Below are 22,141 nucleotides of genomic sequence, written 5' to 3'. Positions count from 1 at the left end.
TGCACGATCCTTTTTAGCTGATAAGGCACGTTTGCGGTTGGTTTGATCGGCCCGTCGTCGTCATCGTCGTCGGGCCATAAAGTCTTTTGAATGACGATCGTTGTGCATTGTATACGTATTACTATTTGAACCTCATCAATTGCTACCTACTTATTCCCAGCGCACGTATAATATTGTAACAGGCTCTCGTGTGCCAATGACCGTAATTGGGTCCGAGATAGCTCAGGGTGGGCAATCGTGACGTCCCGTTCGCCCGCATGTGTCACTGTTGAACGTAAAAATCCCATAACACTGTGTGTTACTCCGTATAATATACAATATATACAATTTATATTATAATATAATGTATACCATACATGTCAAACGCCAGAGTTCACCCATTATTACTGCGCTATAGGTCAATATGTATGTATAATATTATACGACCCGGGTTTAAACGCATTCATTCTGAAGTACGCAATAATAATAATGATAATAATGTCGCATACCTACCTATGAGTTCGACCGATCGATTCGTGTCGAACTACTCGCTGTGGATTTCAGCAGACAATCTAAAGAATTCGCATAGATAATGTATAATAAAACATCTGCAACCCATACGGCGAGTATACGCAATAAAAGTACGTCCGCGTATATTATGTACGTCGAAAATCGCACAGTTATCGAACATGATAGTATACGTATATAACACAACATGACGTTAACAGGCAAGCTATTATGATTTATCGTTAAAAAATAACCATGCTTATGAAAATTGCTTGAATAAATCAATAGTTTAAAACTTAGTACATTTTAATTGCATTTCCACACCCGGCACAACCTCGTTTTTAGAACATAATTTCTTGTAATTATAACACCCAAAATCGCATCCCGTAAATTCTCTCATCCCATATTCCCATATTATACCCATACAACATAATTAAGTATACGACTACGTGTAGAATACTATTCTTTTAAGGTTCTACTTATTTTTCTATGTAAATGTGAAAACAAATTGTATACATTTTCAAAGCTGTGAAACTATATGTTAAAAAATGAAGTAATGAACTAAATCATTTTTTTAATTTTTTATATTAAATGCTATTTAAATTATGAATTTTCTAATTATTTTTCGTTTTAATACGTTTTGTGTTGCAAAAAATGCATTAAATAGTTTAAAACACACATAAGTACATATATGGTCTTATAATTAATTTACGACAATTGGTTCGAACGATATGCACGCGTGTTCAATACAAAATGTGAACATAAATATTGTCTTGAACGCAATTAACAATTATTGCATGATGACTGTTTATGTTTCCAAAGATGATTTTATCTTATAAAAATTACCTACATATTAGTCATAGGTTTTTATATTAGTACCAAAATACCTAATAAACCTACATTTTGTTACAAATAAATGACATCGTATAATAAATCTATTATCTATTTCTTAATTTTTAATAATAGTCTAGACTCTAGTTTCACATTATATAACTCTTATACATTATACATTATAATATCTATGATAGAATATTAATGTATACTTGTATCTTCGTTGCATTTTTTTACATGAAAATTATACATTCTTTAGTCATACATTTCATTTTAGCACAAAAATGTTTATCATATACATAATGTCACACATGCTGTTTTTAAAAATATTTTTATCTTATGCCGACATTTTAATTTTAAAATCTTTTTTTTTCATTTAAACTAAAAAATAATTATTATTTTAAGTAATAAAATAACACAAATTGATCAAATATTTTTAAAAACAATATGTGTGAGGATATAATTTATTGTTAAAGACTGTGATCTTCATATAAAAAAATGCTATGAACTTTGAACATTCGAGTACATTAAACTATTTTTAAAAAAACAAACATTAAGATTGTATATTACACGGTTAATTTAACTGTCACACTCCACTTGACTTTTAAAAACTTTTTGATAAAAGATGATATGAATATATAAATATATGTATTACTTGGAATAATGATATTTTGTTTTCAAAATCAGATATCGATAATAATATCCATACGTGTTTTTTTATTAAATATACTATAAAATTTAATTTTTTTAGGTAGGTAACGTTATATGGTTTCAATGTTTTATTTTGTACATAAATACATGTATAATTAATAGTTATATACAATAAATGTAACACATAATATTTCATACCTAATATTCAATAATTGTTTATATGGTCTCACCAAAATATAATAACCTACACAGCTACACAATATTCACGAAAATTGTAGGTGTAGATTTATACTCAAAATGTGGATGTACTAAAATATATACTTAGTAGTTAGTACTTGGTCCTTAATCCTTATACTAATAATAAATCCACAAAACATCGATTTTGACTCGAGACATTAAGTTTATTACAGTGACACTAAAGCGATTATGCAATTATTATCAATGTAACAAAAATGATGATTACCTTTACATAGAAATATTGTTACTATAACATGACTTTTATGAATTTTGATTTTAACTTTTTATGGCTATTAAAATTTTTTACATTAATAAAACTCAAATGTACAAAATATAAACACGATTTATGCTTAATTGGATAAAATAATAAAAAAAAAAAGTTAAATTTGTTTTACAGTTGTGAGCTTCTAACTTTAAATTTTGCTTAATTATATTTTACTATATTAGTTACAATTTAATTTCAATGGAAACACACATTTGGGTTCGGCTATTATTGCTCATTGAATATAAAGAATTTTGTCTAACATGGAAATTTTATACAAATAAATCCGTATTCATAAATTATGATCAAAACTCTAATAAATGTATTCAAACATGTTCTACTTTTTTTCAGATTTGTATGAAAAACATTTTTGGTTAAAAAAAAAAAAAATCGAAAACTATGTACAATGTACATCTTTATTATAAATTGAACATAAATGGTGCCTTTAGAAAAATAATATTTAAATTTTTTCTAGTAGAAAAACAGTAAGAAAAAGTGAAAAAAACTGTGAAGAAATGTAAGAATTTATCGTGATTTTTAACAAAATATTGATTATTTTTATATAAAAACCGCAAGATATACTCAAAATTGCCTTTTGAATGCAATGATTTGCCAACTTTAAATATACCACCCTTCCTATTGGTTGTGTATGTCGTGAATCATTCGTTTTTGTAATAATGTACCCAATTAATTTGTTTGTTAAGTTTAAATTTACAACTTCTATGCTTAGGTAAGTACTTTATTCTATTATATAAAAATTAATCATTAAGTATTAATATCAACTATCAAGTATCAACTAACCAGCTATACTGATATCATATCCATATCGAGTGTTATTCACAAATATCTTAGTGATATTGATTTGATTATATTGAATAGGTATTGGATTATATATATATATATTTTATTTCTATAGCTGCCGATATATAATATATTATATTATTTAATTAGTGTTTTGTACTATTATTATTAATATTATTATTTATATATTATACCTAACTAGTACCTATGTCAAAATTAGTTTGTCACTAAAATTAATAAGTCAATTTTATTATATAACATAGGTAGTAGGTACCTATTATTGATTTATGCTGACAGGTATTAATATATTAATTGTATATATATTTTAAGCCGTTCAAATGTTAAATTTATTTTAGAAGGTAGGTATACCTATGAAATGAATTGTTATGTTAAATTCTAAGTTATCATCATAAACCCTTATTATACCATAAATACTTTACAATGCTAATTTTGATATGATAGGTGGAACTTGAAGTAGTAGCTGCTAAACTATAGGTACTAGCTACCCCTTACATTTTGTAGGTTTTCAATATTAAATTTACCATACAAAATAAACACATTTATACAAAAATGACATTGGTATTTTTTACTTTTAGTACAAAATGTATAAGGACATTGACGTTCTATTTAAATTATAAAAGTATCATTAGAAAAAAAAAAACGAATAAACTTTACACAATATTATAAATTATACAATATATATTGAAAGTCCCCATTTTTTTGTTGACTACTTGAAATGGTATATTGTTATTTTACATTTATAAACCATTGTCATTTAATTTTAGAACGGTTCTGAACGAAAATGTTTTTGCAGACTTGCACTATGTTGACTGCATTTGTAAAATAATTGATATTTTGCATTGTTATACTATGTACTTTACAGTAAAATCTACATTAATTTTCTAGTCAACTGCATGTACGCCATGTAAAATGTTTGGAGTTTTGTTAAAATTTGAATACCCTACAAATGTTTAAAAACCACTTATTGCTAAACAAAAAGCTTTTAAGCACTACCCTCAAAACGTTAAATTAAATAACAATTTTCACGTTGTATATAATTATAAATAATATAACAGCTAGTAATCAAATTATACTTCCCATCAATTGTTATATCATGAAAAATATGGTAAACTAAATTATAATTTAATTTTATTCAGGTATATAGGGTGTACGACTATTACTACATGGTGGAATCGAGGACGGTGTACCCAAACTTATGGAGAGTGATCAATCTAATTCACATTTTATTGATACTGGCACATTGGTTCGGTTGTTTTTATTATCTATTATCCGAAGCGGAAGGATTTAAAGGCGATTGGGTGTACCCGTACAAGCCGGGTGATTACGCAACGTTGACTAGAAAATACTTGGGATCGTTGTATTGGTCAACGTTGACGCTGACTACGATCGGTGATCTACCTACGCCAGAAACCAATGCCGAGTAAGTACCTATATATCAAATCCATAATCTATCATATATTTTTTAACATCACTTGGATGTTACAATAAATTCTAGTTTGAAACGTATGTATGAGTTGTTGTCTTCAAATAAATTTACACCAAAATAACAAGCATTCTCATTATATCCCTGTTTTTTATTTTTACGTTTAGGTACGTTTTCACCATAGTCAGCTACTTAATTGGAGTCTTTATATTCGCCACTATCGTTGGTATGTCGTTTACACGCTTGGCGGCGTATAGACTAAAAAGAACATACCGTTGTCGACCTAAAGGTGTTTATTGATATCCATATATTTTTCAGGGCAGGTGGGCAACGTGATAACGAACAGAAATGCAAACCGATTAGAGTTTGAACGGCTGTTGGATGGTGCCAAGCTATACATGCGACATCACAAGGTGCCGAGCGGTATGAAAAAAAGAGTGCTAAGATGGTACGACTACTCATGGTCCAGGTGAATATTGCATGTTGTGTACCCAACTAATTGAATTAGAAGGGCGGTTTCGAAATTCTATATACTCATCACATTTAGGTATAATGTATATTATATAAAATATATAACTCTCGTCAACTTGGCGCGCTGTCATATGTAACTCAATACATTCATTCGATCGAGCCATAACACCCATAGAACGTCTTATTTGAAATCCAGTGCCGTATATACATTGACACGTGTAGTACAGATATGTCAAAATCGAATGATTGATTAATTCCTATTTCACGTTTTGCACATGCACGCGATAAGACTAAAAACATGTTTTTTCGTGTATGTTGCCGGTTTGTTGAAGGGGACGTATTCAAGGAGGTGGCGATATAAATACGGCGCTGGGTCTTCTTCCAGACAAATTGAAAACCGAACTGGCGTTGCACGTCAATCTGGCGGTTTTGAAAAAAGTAATTTCCAACTAAATCTTATAATAATATATATACCGAAAATACATATTTACATTATTATTGGTAATCTTATTTAGGTTACAATATTTCAAGAATGCCAACCAGAATTCTTACACGATTTAGTTCTCAAAATGAAAGCTTACATATTTACACCTGGGGATTTAATATGTCGGAAAGGAGAAGTGGCCAGAGAGATGTTCATCATAGCAGACGGAATTTTAGAAGTTATTAGGTTAGCATATTTACTTTGTGTGTCTACAAAAAATAAATCAAATATTCAATAAATTATAATTGTGATTTTTTTTTTTTTTGCTATATCGTATATACAGTAGTGAAACTGGGCATGTTTTGACAATAATGAAAGCTGGCGATTTCTTTGGAGAAATAGGAATCCTCAACTTGGACGGTTTCAATAAGTATGTATTATATTTTATTTAATAATAGCATGTTCAAAAATATGTTTTAAAAAATATTTATTTATTATTTACTTATTATAAAAATAAAAATTGAAATATTAAAACGGTATTACACAACATTGTTATCTTTAATTCGGTAACTAATCTACTAAGTATAAACCGTACGTGTTATAAAATTCAATTAATAGGAGAACTGCTGATGTTCGGTCAGTTGGATATTCAGAGTTATTCAGTTTATCTCGTGAAGACGTTCTTGCCGCTATGAAAGACTATCCCGAAGCACAAGATATTCTTCAAACACTAGGCAGAAAGCGTCTTATGGAAGCAAGGAACGCAAATAAGATTGGTAGGTAATATTAATTGGATTTTATGTAGCATGTTTGATGTATTTATAAATACTATTTGTTAACCATCAGTTGCAGATCGGATAAAATCTCGAGCTGAAGCTGCAGAAAACTGTAGTGGAATCGTAGAAAAAATTCGTTGTGATGTCAAAGGACTTCGAAATGCATTTTCAAAAGGTCGACGTGGCACTAGGTAAGATGAATTAAATTTAATATATTAAAAACTATTTTATCATAATAAAAAAATTAGTTTCAAGAACAACAGTTTCAATTAAAACATATTTAATATTTAAATCACTTCAAAATATATTCACATCATTATCTTTTTTTTCATTATTGTTTATATAAATACATTATATACGAAAATGTTTAGTATATGTATAACAGTAAATAGATATAATTTATTTTAAATATTTTAATATAATTATACAAAACATTATTAAGTAATATATACTGTATTAAATTGAAGTTAACTTATAATGCAACTATGAAACTACATAAATGAAATAAAATTAATTAAAATTGTATATTGTTTCATTTATATATATAAAGTATTAGTAATAAATTTATCATATTAGTGTAATGAGGGATACATTTATTGATCTTTATAAAAAAATATACATATAACATAATTACTTTAAAATTTTACAGAGCTGTAGTCGAAGAAAGCATGGAGTTACAACCATTAACCAGTAGTGGTCGAAAATCAGAAAATACCAGCAGTAAAAGTATTTTAAGAAGAATGCCCCGAGTATGGAGCGATGAATTAGCTTCAGGGACTGATCACAGTGATGAAGACCCGAGGCCGATATCACCGGGTATTCCAATACTAAATAAAGCAAAATCAGATAAAGAACCTAAGGTTAATGAATCTAAAAAGTGCTTACTGTCGCCACCGCCTAATATGTCAGAAACAGCTCGCAAAGAATCGACAAATCAAGAAGTAATCGGTGCTGGACTTCCATTATTACAGAGGCTATTGATTCTTAAACAGAAAACCGACCAAGAAGCGGTGACGCAAAATAAACCGAAAAAAGTCGATCTAGAAGTGACTGAAAGTACACCTAAGATAAAATCAAACGTGAAATTAAAAACTCCTAAAAAAGAAAACGCGAAAAGCATAAGCCTAAAGCAACGACTATCAGAGGTACACACTAGACAGCGAAAGCCGACGACAAATACAAAATTATGGACGCTTTTGAAAAAAGCTACGGTGCTTACTCCAAAAGCCAAGTTACAAGACTTAAAAGCCGATAGTGAAATCCCACGCGACACACCGTCTCTTCAATCAAACTTGAAATCGATCGCCGATGTTTCACATATAAATAGCAGTGGTTGCGAAAACAAGTTTATTGTAATGTGCCAAAAATTAGATGACCAATATAAGCAGGGCTCATTGATTGCTCAAAACATATCGGCTCACAATAGTTTAACTAATAAATGTACTGAAAATAATATTAATAAGGAAAAATGTGATATTAGAATAGTACATAGGCCAAAAGTGTTGAATTTAAACGGCATGAAAAGATGTTATAATTCGATCAACGATCTATCGCCGGAGTATTCCGGTTTGTCATTCGTTAAGAAATTGAAAATACTTAACGAACGACAAAAGCTGGCCGAACTGGAAGAGAAAGCATTTTTGAGAAGTTCCAGCCTGGATTCATCTGGATGCAAGACTTTGGACGTTTCGCGTGCTAATCAGTTAACACGGAGTCACTCGGAAGCGGTTGCCTTAGAGGTGGTACTGAGAAACCAGAATACGCGCAAACAGGAATCATTGAGCTGCAGTACTTCACTACCAGATGAGTGTAACGAAACGGCTGAGCGAATACGACTTAAGAATATACTTAAGAAACTATCATCAAATTGTTTCGGTAACGAAAAAGTGAACCAGTTGATGGATTCACAGACCATAGAAGGATACGCTGCCAGACATTCAAAAATGACTAGAAACGTTACGTTCAATCAACGTCGCACAATAGAATCATCGCCAGATTCTTGTACCTCCTTATTTACGTTTCCCGACAGCATAACTTCGCAGTGTAAAAACCCTAATCTTATACCAATAGATTTGTCTCATAAGACTGACTTGCTAGAGTCTTCCCAAAATACTTCAAAGCATACAAAACTGTCCAAACGAATGTCTAAAAACACTGTACAGTGCACGTCGAGTTGGCCAGATATTCGACAAAACTGTTACGACGAAATATTAAATGGTGTGAAAACAATTGTAGAGAAATGTCTAGTAAGTACAAATAATTATATCATTTTTTTTCATATATATAAAAAATTTGCTTATATTATTCTTGATGCATTTTTTTATTAATATATTAAACTAAAATTATAAAGATTTAATTTTTCACCTGATATATATTTTTTAAATATTTTTTGAAAATGTATTATTTACCTATGTACCCGATTGGGTAAGACTACTACTTTTATTAGTCTCGTTAATGTCATTATAATCAATTAATTTGCTAATTTTTACTTTTTGAATACCTGAATTACTTTATTAGATTGTGTTTAATATTAATTTATAAATTGTTCAGAATGATATTGAAGGAAAATATCGTAATAAAATAGATGAACTCGAAACCGAAATTAACAAACGAGATTATACAATAAGCACACTTTGTGAACAATTCAATCAGGTAATTTTTTATTTTTAGATTTCTTTATAATTATATTTTAAAATCAATTTGTAAATGTCTAGAAACTTTGTGATCAACCTATCGACGAAGGTAAATTAGGATCATTACTTGATAATTATTCAAAAAATATAGAAGAAGACGAAGAAAATCCATTTATTGTGAGTTTCATTAAAATACACAAAATAAAAAAAAATAAACTCAAATTTAATATTAACTAGTTATGTATTTAATAATAACAATTTTTTCTAATCAATATTTAAAAAAAATGGTTTTTAAATATATAATTATTACGACTATTATAGTGGGTAATTAATCTCAACATTCTTTTTAAAAATTAATTATCTACATAGTCAATATGTTGCATTTTTAATATTCTTTGTTACTCTCTGTTTAATGGTTATTCGTGTTCTTAAAGGCGTGAAATGAATTTTAATGACTTTCAGAGAAATGATTCTGTAGATACAGTCATGTGTCCAAAACTATCTTCGTTCAACAGCTTATCACCATTCAGAGTGGATGACCCGAGGTATAACAACTCAAATTCTCACAGCCTAGCGTTATTATCTAGTAAATCTTGGGAAGACCGATCAGAAGAAGAGAACATGGAACTTCGAGACTTGCCAAAGTCGATTATTCCAGAACCATCATGGCAACACGACGAGACTAGAATTGATATGAATTTTACAGACGACGAAGAAGAGGAGTTTCCACCCAGATGGGAAAACTGGGAAGCAGAAATGTTGGTGGGACACACTAGTCACAGCGATCTCCACGCTGGCCCAGAACTTTTGAGCCGAAGGTCTTTAGACGAAAATAGTATGATGATACACAGAGGACTTCAGGGACGGAGAAGGTGTTTGTCAATAGATAACGTACCGTTTTCCAATTCAATATTAAGAAATTTTGGACAGTACGTCCGTTTGGGGGGCAGTTCGTCACAAATGCCTTCACCCGACATACTTCCAACTATATCTAAGAGTTGTTTTTCGTTGGTATCGCAACCCGAAAATTAGATTAAAATTTAACTGATTATTATTATTACTATTAGATTCTATTATTAATAATATTGTTGTTATTATTGTTGTTACTGTTATTGTTGTTGTTATTGTTGTTGTTTTTGGTTACACAAAATTTTACAAAAACAGGATAGTTGCATGGTCTTATCATGACTTTATTATAATTGTTCATACCTCAATATTTTAGTAACAAACGAATTTATTTTTAAGTTTTTTGAACATAATGTTATAATTTCAAGTTTGCCATTCTAGTATTGTGCCAGGTATCATAAAAATTTGCCATCAAATATGTTAAAAATAGGGACCAATAAAAGTTTAGTTTTAGACGGATTTCCACAGAAATTGACACAGAAATGCATAATTTTCTACCGATGTCTGATACCACAATGTACTTAGTAGTAGGTAAATATATGTTTATTTTAATAGATTTTTTTTTTAATTTGTTTAAGTTTTAGACAAGTTATATTTTTACGTAAACCATGAAATAATTGGCTTGGTAGGTATTGGCAATAAATATTATTACACCATTTAAAAAATATATATTTCGGATTCATAGGTATATAAATAGGTAATCAAGTTTCATAATGTGAAGAGTTATAGAGTAATCTTAAATAATATTTTGAAATGTGAACTAATTCAAACAAATTATTTTACATTCTGTGCTTATTTTATTATCAAGGTTAGGTTATACATGAAACGTACAAACATTTCATTTCAAAATAAACTGTGTATCTTACATACGTATTCCGTATATTAGTTGAAAATTTTGATTCATAGTATAAAAAAACCCAGACTGCTTAAAAAATCTTTGATCTGTTAGGATTATGTTTTATCCCACACGAAACACTCATTTATTAAATTTTTATATTTATTTTGACTTTCAATTAAAATGGAGTGATTGGATTTTAAAACACAACACAATTATTTTTTTTTATTTTTTTTTTTTTGCTAAATTATTTGATATTCATGAACAAGTTCATATGAAAAAATATACGATATTACTATGCAACTACTCTAATCCTATTATATATTGCATTGCGCTTGAGGCTTGACCTAATGTTTGTTATTATGAACGAACATTAATAATATCCGTATGCATTGATAATTTTCCTCGTAAAATAATTCATTTTTGGTCACAACAACAAAAAATCCAAATATTTTATATTTGTATTCGTGATATAAAACGAAAACAGTTATTAAAGCGATGGTCAAATTAGAATAGTCAACTGTCGCTAAAACAAACGTCCACGTATCGATAACTCCAATGTATATTGATATTTAATATTTTTTCCACACCTAACCACGTAAATTTAACAAAATTTTTCTCTCCGACATTACTTATTGTATTTTTAGAATATTATCTGTAATAAATTAACTTAGACTAACTTAATTATGGTCGTAATTGTACAATTGTTTTTTTTTTAGTATCAAATAAAATGTCAAACTTTTTGTAATTTTTATAAAAAAAAAAAAAAATTAATGCATAATCTTTAGCAAAACAACTTTATGACGAAACTGATTAATTTCAGATCATTATACTAAGACTAAATTTAAAATAAAATGCTATTATTTTATAATATTGTAATATATCTATAGGGACCAGTGTAATATTCATACTTATAAACAGTAAAATATTAAATTATTTATTACTAAATTTATTCATAAATATTATTTCTACTCAAACTCAGAAATAATTAAATATTTTTGTATTGTTTAACCATTGAATCAACTATAATAATTTCTTTTGAATATCTGCTTTAAACTAATTTAATATTTATTAAATATTATATGTTAATTAATTATTCTACTACCTATTCACAATTTTTTTTTTTTTTTTTTAATTGTAAATAGGTATTATTTAGTTCAACAATCAGTTCTATCAATAAAATTATATTTTTTTTATGATATTTCTTATCGGAGAGAAAATATTTTGAGTGGCGAGGAAAGGAAAGTAATTTATTTATTTATATTTAATTTTACTGTATAAATTATAATGTGTCATGTATATAATTTATAATACGTAATTATAAAGTAATGTATTTGTTACAAATAGTTTGATAGTAATATTGTTGTACATAGTTGTAATTTTTTTTTATTTAATTATTTATTCAAAGTTAATTATATCTATAAATGACATTGTTATAAATCTCGTTCAATCCTTACTTTAATAAAGCTTTTGGCTTTGAAAAATAGGTGTTTAGACATTTGGTCACACAAAATCATATGTCTCAGAGTATTATATGTCAATTTATATTTTGATAAATATATTTCATTGGTACATTAAACAATACTATTAACTTAAATAGTTTACTAGAATTGAAATCATTCAATAAAATAAAATAAAATAACATTTTACAAATGTTTAGATTGCGTTACTGAATATGATATTCTTGGTGTACAAAAAAACGAAATTTACTTCAACTACTAAAATGAATACAACTAAAAGGCTTCAGGTAAAAATTAATTCCAACCTTGTTAAAATAAAATTAAAAAATACCCCTGAAACAATTTTTATTACGTTTTCAATTAATATAATTTTACTCGGTGTGATGTAATATGAAGATCGCTGATAATTCCATATTATTATGTATCAACACAAACTACTACAAAAATCGTCAATTGATCCACTCCAAGTGAGCAGAATAACAATTGAATTTTTTCTATATTATCATTATCATTGACAGTCAATTTGATATGCAGAATGTTAGTATACACAGGGCCGAATTAACATTGGTGCAAAAGGGACTTTTGCTCCAGGTAACATATTTCATATATTCATTAATATTATTATATCAAAATGAAATATATTATGTTGTTTTAATAAACCTTTATTGATAAAACTGATAAAAGGTACCGAATATGAATTGCTCTAAAGCGGCTCTGATACTTAATACAGTTCGAATATATATACAATCAGTATTACATACAAACGTATAAATCGTCTAATTACAAACATAGCATAACTAAGATACTTGTAACTGATAAAAAATCCATTTATAACTTATTCATAAGTATAAGGTAAATATCTAATGGTTTTCAGTTTCATTAAATTGTAAACATTATAATGAAATAACTTTTTTAAAAACCAAGTTAACGATAATCAATAATTATAATGCGTTATTAATGAGTCCCCGATTTTGATGCCTTAAAAATATGCTTTTATAATCTGAAAATAAAAATTACCCTTTGAAAAAAATATTCTTAAGCATACCTTTAAAATTTTCGAAATTTTAAGTTATACAGTATAAGATATATAGTACAGTTACTAAAGTGGGAGATGGTATTTTGCGCCAATTTTATTACTTGTAATTTGCGCCACGAATAGGTAAATTTAAGTACGTATGTAATTTGCGCGAAAATATAATAATATAACAGTATTTTGCGCTACATAAACAAATTAATTTCGGTATTTTGCGCCACGACAGTAAATTATGAAATGGAATATGTAATTTGCGCCACACTTTCTACTTCAATAAAATTGTAGTTGGAATTTACCAGCAGATAAATTTACTGATATCTCATAGGATATACAATAATACGTTCCGACGCGTGTCCAATATAATTTTTATATTGATTTTTATATATTTTATTACTTAACGAAAATTCACTTATTTAATATACATGGAGTTTGTTTTACTTACATACATTTATTTATAATTTTAATATTAGTGGCGCTAATTACAATTTTAGTAACCTACACGATGGTACAGATTACACAATGCCTTTTTATTTGACGCAAATTACCAAAATACATTTTTAGATGTGACGCAAATGACATATATATTTATTTTTTTATTTTTTATTTTTTTTTTTTTTGGTTATTTTTAGCACAAATTACATACGCCCATTAAAGTGTATGATTACTAATTACTATTCATGATGTAGTCTAGTAGTGGTAGAAATAATGAAAAAATATTTGTTTTAAACAATATCTATTTAATTTTAATACATTAAGAATAAATTAATCGAGAAATTTTATCGTAGAGATTAATATAAACATAAATCGGAAATAAAATGTATCAGGCGTTGTAGTATACAAGCTAAAAATTAAACTGAAACAACATTGTCGTTGAACATGTCAATAATGAATAATACCAATCTCAACACGTCAAGCTACTACGTAATACGTAGTACGTACCTATTAGATTCAACTGAAAATCGAGAACAAGCCTATCATTCTTGTTCGGAGCTTTTTAAAGTAACCTAGTTTTCTATTAACAAAACTACCGATCGTATATTCGTATGTCTTTTAAATCGTATAATATGGGACAGTCCATTTTCACGACACTGAGCGGAGTAGAAAACAAGTCTATCGTAGATTCGTGAGTATTTGGTCATTAATCACGAGAATAAATCAACAAACTTCTCGAGAAACAGATAACATTTAAATATTTTATACTTGATGACGAAACAAAATTAAAAACAGCTAAGAAATAATATAAAACTACTTTAAATAGCCGCTAGCCAATATGAGTCTGTTGAATTTTAAAATTAAAACAAATAGTAATCACCAACAAAGCACATTATTATAAGTATAATATTAAGTTAATATAATAATAATTTAAAATTAAATTTATCTAAAATACTCTAAAGTCTAGATACTATTCTAGGATAAAATTTTCAAACAATAAATGTAACAATAACGTTTTTTTTAATAAAGTAACTAAAGGAAGTTTAATAGACTAAATAAATGCTTTTGATAATTAATCGTTACATTTTAGTGAATTACCCGTGCAATTTTAAATTTAAACAAAAATAAATATACGTTTCTATTAAATACTAGTAGGAATCATTATAGTAGTACACTTGTACGTAGAACATTAGATGAATAAGTATAATCATCATAACTACCAAGTCTTTAAAATAAACTCAACATGTTTATAACCGAAGTATCCTTGCTGTTAGTTAGATACTTTAGAAATTTTTTCATAAAACTAAAATAAATGTCTAAATAAAGAAAATGAAATATACTACATGGTAATTATACGTAGTATGCGTAATATGTACTTTAAGATTTCCACGTAAGTGACTTCATTTGTTTACATGTATAATGAGAGGTATTATATGTGCCGTATTATTGTTGAAATAATAGTTGTAAGTAACGCGTCAATGTAATATATATTTATACTTACTTTAAGGCCCCAGCAAACATGACATTTTTAAGGAGTTGTGTCTAGGCAAATATTTTGTTTCTAGCAGTCACTGCTCGTCTTTATGACGTGTGTAACTGTGTAAATAAATGATCATTAGTGTATACTTCCCATTGAACTCTATATGATAACTGGAATGCTCACCAAGCAGTGTTGCCCGAAAGAGGATGTTAGAATGAGATAGCACATACTAATGGTGTTACTATCTTTGTCTTGCACATGGCGCTAATGTCTTAATTTCATATTTTACCGCGATATTATTTTAGTTTGGTTCTTAAAATGTAGTTGCACCTCATTATTTTTTTTAACTTCCACAAAATATTTTTTATTAATTTAATAAAATATAAATAATTAAATGATAAATAAATAGTTTATTAGTTTATAATTATAATTTAAAATAATATAACAAGTATTGAAACATGTTTTTTTGTAGACTTCTGCATTTTTTTGTCATATAAAGGAAGTAATAGGAAATTTTAAGTTGGGAATAAATTAAGTTGTAAATTGAAAGTTAGAAGGTTTTAGTTCATAACTCAAGCATATGAAATAACAACTGCATTTTTAGTAAAATAATATTTATTAAAATATAAACATAGTATTTATAATATTAATCATAATTGAAATAAAAGTGTACTTACGCTATTTACCTGGAGCTATATCTACTACTTACTTTAGATTGTACTTACTACTTTCCTAACTTAAGCTTAATATTGTAGATTTATAATTTAGGAAATATTAGTACTGGAAATATCCAGAAAAACAAAATCTGCAATACATTTTGTTATACTTCATGGCCAAATTTCCTAAAATAAATAAATATTTAAAGATACTATGATACTTTGTAGATACTTTAACTATATTCATAACCTTGGAGTTATATGATCTGTTAAGTTAACTAATGTAACTTATGTTGAGTTGACTTCAGCTAGATATTTTATTAACATTTTTTTCCCACTTACAACTGCTGAATAGAAGTCAGTTTCATTGAAATGTAAACTACATAAAGTTGTATTGGAACTAGGTTTAAAATCTTTCCTTCGAACAGCATGCACCCATTTTTGAAGCCTCTCTTTATCTTTAAGAGGGAACCTTAAATATTAAAATAATAGATGTAAATCTGTTTAAAAATATCAATGAGTAAAATCAATAACACCATATAATAACTTAATACTAACTTGTGAAATGACAAGTCTTTTCTAACATCACTAGAGCTAGCACAATTAAAGGCACTACAAAAATTCACCATTTTAAGTCTTAACTGCACAGTAGGTACACACTATTTTAATTATTTTTAAAACTTTGAGAACGCAGAAGGCAGAACAAAAGTCAAAACGTTAAACGAACAACGAATTTAAAATGTATTGGTAATCAATTCATATAACTATGTGTGATAAAAAAAGATAGCAACACCATTCTTATCTGCTGTCTTTTTCTAACACGCTATCTCGGTTATGTTTACATTGGTCTTATGACTGGTGAGCATTCCAGTTATCATATAGAGTTCAATGATACTTCCCTACATCATCTGCGACCCGAAGCAATGTACAATTCGTTGTTATTTCTTATCTGGTTTTTCGATGGTCGGACATAAAAACAACACGTAAATATTACGAAAATAAATCATATAAATGTGCAATATGTATATTATTATTATATTGTACATAAAACAATAAATACAATAATTGTATTTATTATTTTATATAAATAAAATTTATATAATTTTTATAATTTTATAAATTATTTATGTTACTTAAATTATTAAATGTAGTAATAATGGACAATGGTACCATACCATCTAGTATATGGTTAACAAAACTAACAAAAATAAAATAAAGACGGATAAAGTAAATATTTTAACTATTTTATTTTATTTGAAAATAATATTATATTAAACACTAGAACTAGACATGTTACTCGTCATAAAAAAATGTTGGATAAATTATTTCTGGCAATAAATAACCTAAGTATAACTTCATTCAGAATTCATTTGTCCCTGAACTTGGAAGTAATAAGTATGATTTTTCTTTAAATACAATTTTTTGATTCTATTTCCATATAATTGAATTTATTATGTTTTTAGCATTGTTTGGGAAAACAATTTTTCTGAATATAGACAATTTCGATGATGGTATCATTTCCAATTATGTCATCTGGTGATGCAGCTAAAAACGGTAAATTAAAATCGATGAATAAACTAACTGTAAGTACTTTACAACTGTACATAGTTACAAACTGTTTTTTCTGTTGATTAAAATTGAATTCCGTAACTACATAATGAACAAATAAAATAAATTAACTATAATATTAATAATTTTTAAAATAAATATAATCTCATTAATACCACAATTTACCTAGTAAGTAATAGCAGTAATTCTATACTTATATGGGAGAAATGGAATTAGTAGAAAATGGAAATGACAGTATTTTTCTCGTGATAATTTTACGCGATTAGCAAATTTTACCAAAATCAGAAGCTGTTTATCTGAATACATTTTTTCAATTCCTCTCTACTAGATTATTAATGATAAATATGCACGACTTATTTTAAAAATTTAATTTAAAGTTTATATTTTGACAAAATTCGTTAAAATTTGCAAAATGATTAACTTTATTTTATAATTAAGAATTTGTAAAATGTTTAATTTTTTTTGCTAAAATTTGAAAATTTAATACAAGATCTTCATAAAAAGTTTTTAGTAGAATCAAAAAATTTTAAAATAAAATATAAGAAAATTTTTTTTTTATTAATTTTGAGTTTAAATCTGGACATAGTTAAATAATAGAACTAAAAATAAGGATTTTAATTATTTTGTTGTGATCCAAAAATGATATTTGTGCCACATGGGACTTGAAACTTTCCGTATATACTATATTGTTAAACTATTTATTGTGTGCCTATTATTCTACAGTTCGTCAACATTGGCTAAAAGTAAATAACATAATATTATGATATAAATATTACTGAATATTGTAATATTTAAACATAATAATATAATTAATACGATTTATTCATCAAAAATTAATTCAACCTTCCGTATTATTATAAAAATGTATAACATAATACATTAAACAATTATTATTTACTATCAATTACGAGGTACACTGTACACACATCATCTGCTATTCTACTGTACAGTAAAGTGGATACTTTAACAGTAGTGGAGAGGGTAGTTACTTTTTATTTTTAAAAACTGGTACACAACACACCACATGTAAGTACAATGTTTATAGTCTATGATATATTAAAAATTTTATAGAAATTAAAAGAAAAAACTAAATCATCTGTGCAAACTGTACCTACATCATAAATTATGATTTATAATAAAATTGGATAATATTACTTCGTAATAAACATCATTACACAAATACTATATTTTATACTTTTATGGTATTGTGGTACAATAATAAACCATCGGTCGATCAAATATTATTTTATTGTAAGCGACGATGTGCATCACTATTCACTACATCAACATCAGCGATCAACAACATCGCGTATTATGTACAATTGTGTTAGTTATATGTGAACATTTATTTATTTTAAATAATATATAAATATTTGTTTTCATGTCTGCATACCTACATATTTTATATGTATACTTATATTATATTTATTACAATTATTCAATTATAGGTATTTATGATTAGGTAATGTAATTACTAATTAGTGTAATGTGCTGAAATTGTATTCTTCCGTTCCACAAATTTGTTGGTACGATTCAAAAAAATACATAACAATAGAAATTAAAAATGCAGAATACTGAATTCTGGTACTTAAACTTAAAAATTAAATGTTCAGAGTTTCTCAAATACTTACAATGTTTACATAATTTTAAATAAATCGTCATTAATTGTTATCCTGTTAAATTTTAATAACTTACTGAATAGAATATTCGAAAACTCAAGCTGAAATTATTTCAAATGTGTATCCATTGACATGTGTACTAATGTGTTATGAGAGGAACAACGAATTTATCACAAAATACGCAAAGTATCAACAAGTAATAAGTATTTTTAATGATAGTCAATTTGTATCGGTTTCTATACTGAAACAAATAATATTAAAAAAGGATTTCAAAATATACTACTTCAAACATGAATACTTTCTACCATTTGACGCGGCTTCCCACGTCGGTTTTTACAGGAGAAAGATATTTCAATAAACTGACATTAACAAAAAATTATTTACATTCAACCACAGAAGAGAATCATCTAAATCATTTAGTACTTCTTTCCATTGAACACAAGTTAGTAAAGAATATAATATATAGATTATGATGATGTAACAGACAGCTTTACTGAAAAAAAAAACTAGGAAACAAGTTTTCTGATAGCATTCTTAATACCTATTTTATTAAAATAATAAAACAATTCAATTTTTTTTTTTAATTTTCTAAATTTATATAATCTATTTATTGAATCCTATAAATATCTAAGTTCTTATTTTCTATGAATATTTATAATATATATCTAGGGTTAGGTATATTTTTTTTCTTTTAGTATATTTAATAATATATAGTTCAGAAATTATTTAAAATTCACCAAACCCACAAAATGTACCAGTACATACATTTTAATGAGATTAGTTGTGATTTGCCATTAAGGTTTGGAAAAATACATTTGCAAGAATTTTGTTGATGCACATATGTAAGTATTTATTTTTTTTTAATCATATCGTATTATGCTGATCTAAGAGCTCCCGCATTAATTTGCCTCTGGCTCCGGAAAACCTTTGAACGACTCTGTGTTGAATACACTTATAAGTTATAAGTATAACAAAAAAAATTTATATATGTTTGTTCCTACAAGTTTATTAAAATACCATTTCACTCTTTAGATAAATTTTATAATAATATTCCCGATATGTAAAATGATCACATTTCTATAGACTATAATAGATAATTATTATAATATAATAATATTATCTTTACTACACCATTTATCTAGAATTATCACTATTTTTAATAAATTCGATATATTATATTCATTTCATAGTAACCGGTAGTCTTAGTAACAATATTTAGTGATTATTTCTAACTAATAAAATATATTATGGTTATAATATGAGAGTATTTTATTTTTAAACTTAGAAAAACCTATAATCAGTATTTATAATGAACCTATGTAGTTTCCGTTTACTTCTCCACAAACATGATTGGGCAACGTCACTTCTGCCGAATATTATATACTACGTCTTTTCAATCAAATTATTTTATAAATTATATTTTATTAAGGATTGTTTTTGTAAAAACTATTTAGACTAATTTGATAGAAATTATTAAATTACTGTAGTTTCATTATTTTATATTTAATAGATTTAATAGAATATTTTACAAAAACCATACGTTTGGTACTTATTACTTTGTTATTAAATATTATATTTTGTATTTTATTTTACAATAATCTCTTTTACAAATCTTTTAGGACTTTAAACTAAATAATTAATTTATTACGATTCAATACAGAATATACAATTTAATACTGTATTATTATTATTATTTTTATTTTTTTTTTCATAAAAGCCTCAATATCACAGTTTATTGCTTAGAGAATTAGATCCATATTAATAAATATACAAAAAAAGAAAAAATACAGTTAATAATGGTTCTTTAAGGTATAGGAAAAGTCGACTCTAGATAATTCGAAGTTGATGTAATTTAAGAAAAATTTCGAATTATTAAGGTTTGAATTGGTGAGTTGTTCGAAATATCATAAGAAAGCTAAAAGAATTCGAATTACTGAGAGTTAAGAAAAAAATCTTGTTTCTTTATTATTTTACATACATAATTAATAAATATTTCAGAAAATTAGGCGGTATTACAGTTATTTATTGTTTTTAAAATGTAAATTAAACTATGTAAGTATATAATTTTATTATACTATGTAAATATTTAAATATGTAAATTAAATTATTACGTATTGTAAACAGGCGATTGAGAAATAAAATACTTACGATAATAATTCTTTAGATACTGAAAATAATACGCTAAATTTCTACACGATTGTATGGTAAATAATCAACGAAAAGATAATAAGATATATATTTGGAATATATTTGGAATTACCGAACGTTGAATGGATGAAATTTCGAATTGTTATGTGTTAGTTGACCAGTTTTCCCAAAATTTAATTTCGAATTACCAAGTGTACTTAAATGAATGACTTTTATTCGAATTACTGTGAGATTTTCAAGAAAACAAACATTTACTTTGAATTACCAAAAGTTTCGAATTATCGAGAATCGTTGACTGTATTAGATTTATACAATATTAGAACTTTTATAAATTCTGTTTTAATCAACAGTTTGATAATTTTCGTAACTTTTTCCATGTTCAGTGGATAAGAAAGATTAGTATATTTGTATGTACATGATAATGTTTATTTTGTTATATTGATTTAAATTAAAGGTTTTCATATCGAAAATCCAATTACTAATTACATGGAAAAATGTCATACTAGCTATTTAAAAAAAATATATTGTATAAAAGGCTATCTGTATACGATGTTATCTTCGTCTTAAAAATTCATAACATGATAAATCTAACGTATTGAATAATCTAAATCTGTAATGTTTAATATAATAGTGGATTGCTTATAAGCTATTATATTTAATGAATATTTTTTTTTCATTTAATTTTAAAGCAAATTTTGATTATTTTAAAAATGGATATCATAAATTTAAAAATACACTTCACTATGTCCTCTTAAACCATAATATGTTTTCTTGCTCTCGTTCACGACTCTATGTGATTTCAATTTTTTGTATTAAGTATGATGGTAAAAGAAATACAAATTATAAAAACGATTAAAATATAATAATATTTATTATTTTCATATTGACAATGTTTGGATATTTTTAACTGTAGGTTGTTGTGTTAAAATATAACCGGTTTCGACCTTCAACACTACTTATGTCTTATCACGATTTGGTTGAATGAGT

At 26.5% G+C, this 22,141-nt stretch overlaps 1 protein-coding gene and 1 long non-coding RNA gene across 4 annotated transcripts in view; one reads left to right on the top strand and one right to left on the bottom strand.

The window, feature by feature from the left end:
• Nucleotides 1-11,475, top strand: part of LOC112597001 — a 113,701-nt gene extending 102,226 nt beyond the window's left edge. For all 3 annotated transcript variants that reach the window (XM_025342900.1, XM_025342899.1, XM_025342901.1), the window contains 12 exons: nucleotides 4,426-4,709; nucleotides 4,880-4,938; nucleotides 5,031-5,181; nucleotides 5,516-5,621; nucleotides 5,699-5,853; nucleotides 5,951-6,037; nucleotides 6,226-6,383; nucleotides 6,454-6,574; nucleotides 7,033-8,629; nucleotides 8,934-9,035; nucleotides 9,098-9,193; nucleotides 9,479-11,475. In XM_025342900.1, the coding sequence (XP_025198685.1) occupies nucleotides 4,426-4,709; nucleotides 4,880-4,938; nucleotides 5,031-5,181; nucleotides 5,516-5,621; nucleotides 5,699-5,853; nucleotides 5,951-6,037; nucleotides 6,226-6,383; nucleotides 6,454-6,574; nucleotides 7,033-8,629; nucleotides 8,934-9,035; nucleotides 9,098-9,193; nucleotides 9,479-10,048 (3,486 nt within the window). In that variant the 3' untranslated portion in view covers nucleotides 10,049-11,475. The remainder of the gene's footprint in view (nucleotides 1-4,425; nucleotides 4,710-4,879; nucleotides 4,939-5,030; nucleotides 5,182-5,515; nucleotides 5,622-5,698; nucleotides 5,854-5,950; nucleotides 6,038-6,225; nucleotides 6,384-6,453; nucleotides 6,575-7,032; nucleotides 8,630-8,933; nucleotides 9,036-9,097; nucleotides 9,194-9,478) is intronic.
• A 4,284-nt stretch (nucleotides 11,476-15,759) lies between these two features.
• Nucleotides 15,760-16,137, bottom strand: LOC112596998. Its single transcript, XR_003114816.1, has 2 exons — nucleotides 16,069-16,137; nucleotides 15,760-16,004 (listed from the first exon to the last, which is right to left on the bottom strand). It is a non-coding gene; the product is annotated as an uncharacterized LOC112596998 (long non-coding RNA).
• Nucleotides 16,138-22,141: the final 6,004 nt, after the last annotated feature.

The sequence above is a fragment of the Melanaphis sacchari genome, unplaced genomic scaffold (assembly GCF_002803265.2).
Source record: "Melanaphis sacchari strain LSU unplaced genomic scaffold, SCAv2.0 Contig36_pilon_pilon, whole genome shotgun sequence".
Lineage (NCBI taxonomy): Eukaryota > Metazoa > Arthropoda > Insecta > Hemiptera > Aphididae > Melanaphis > Melanaphis sacchari.
This window is presented reverse-complemented; position numbering and strand designations above follow the sequence as displayed.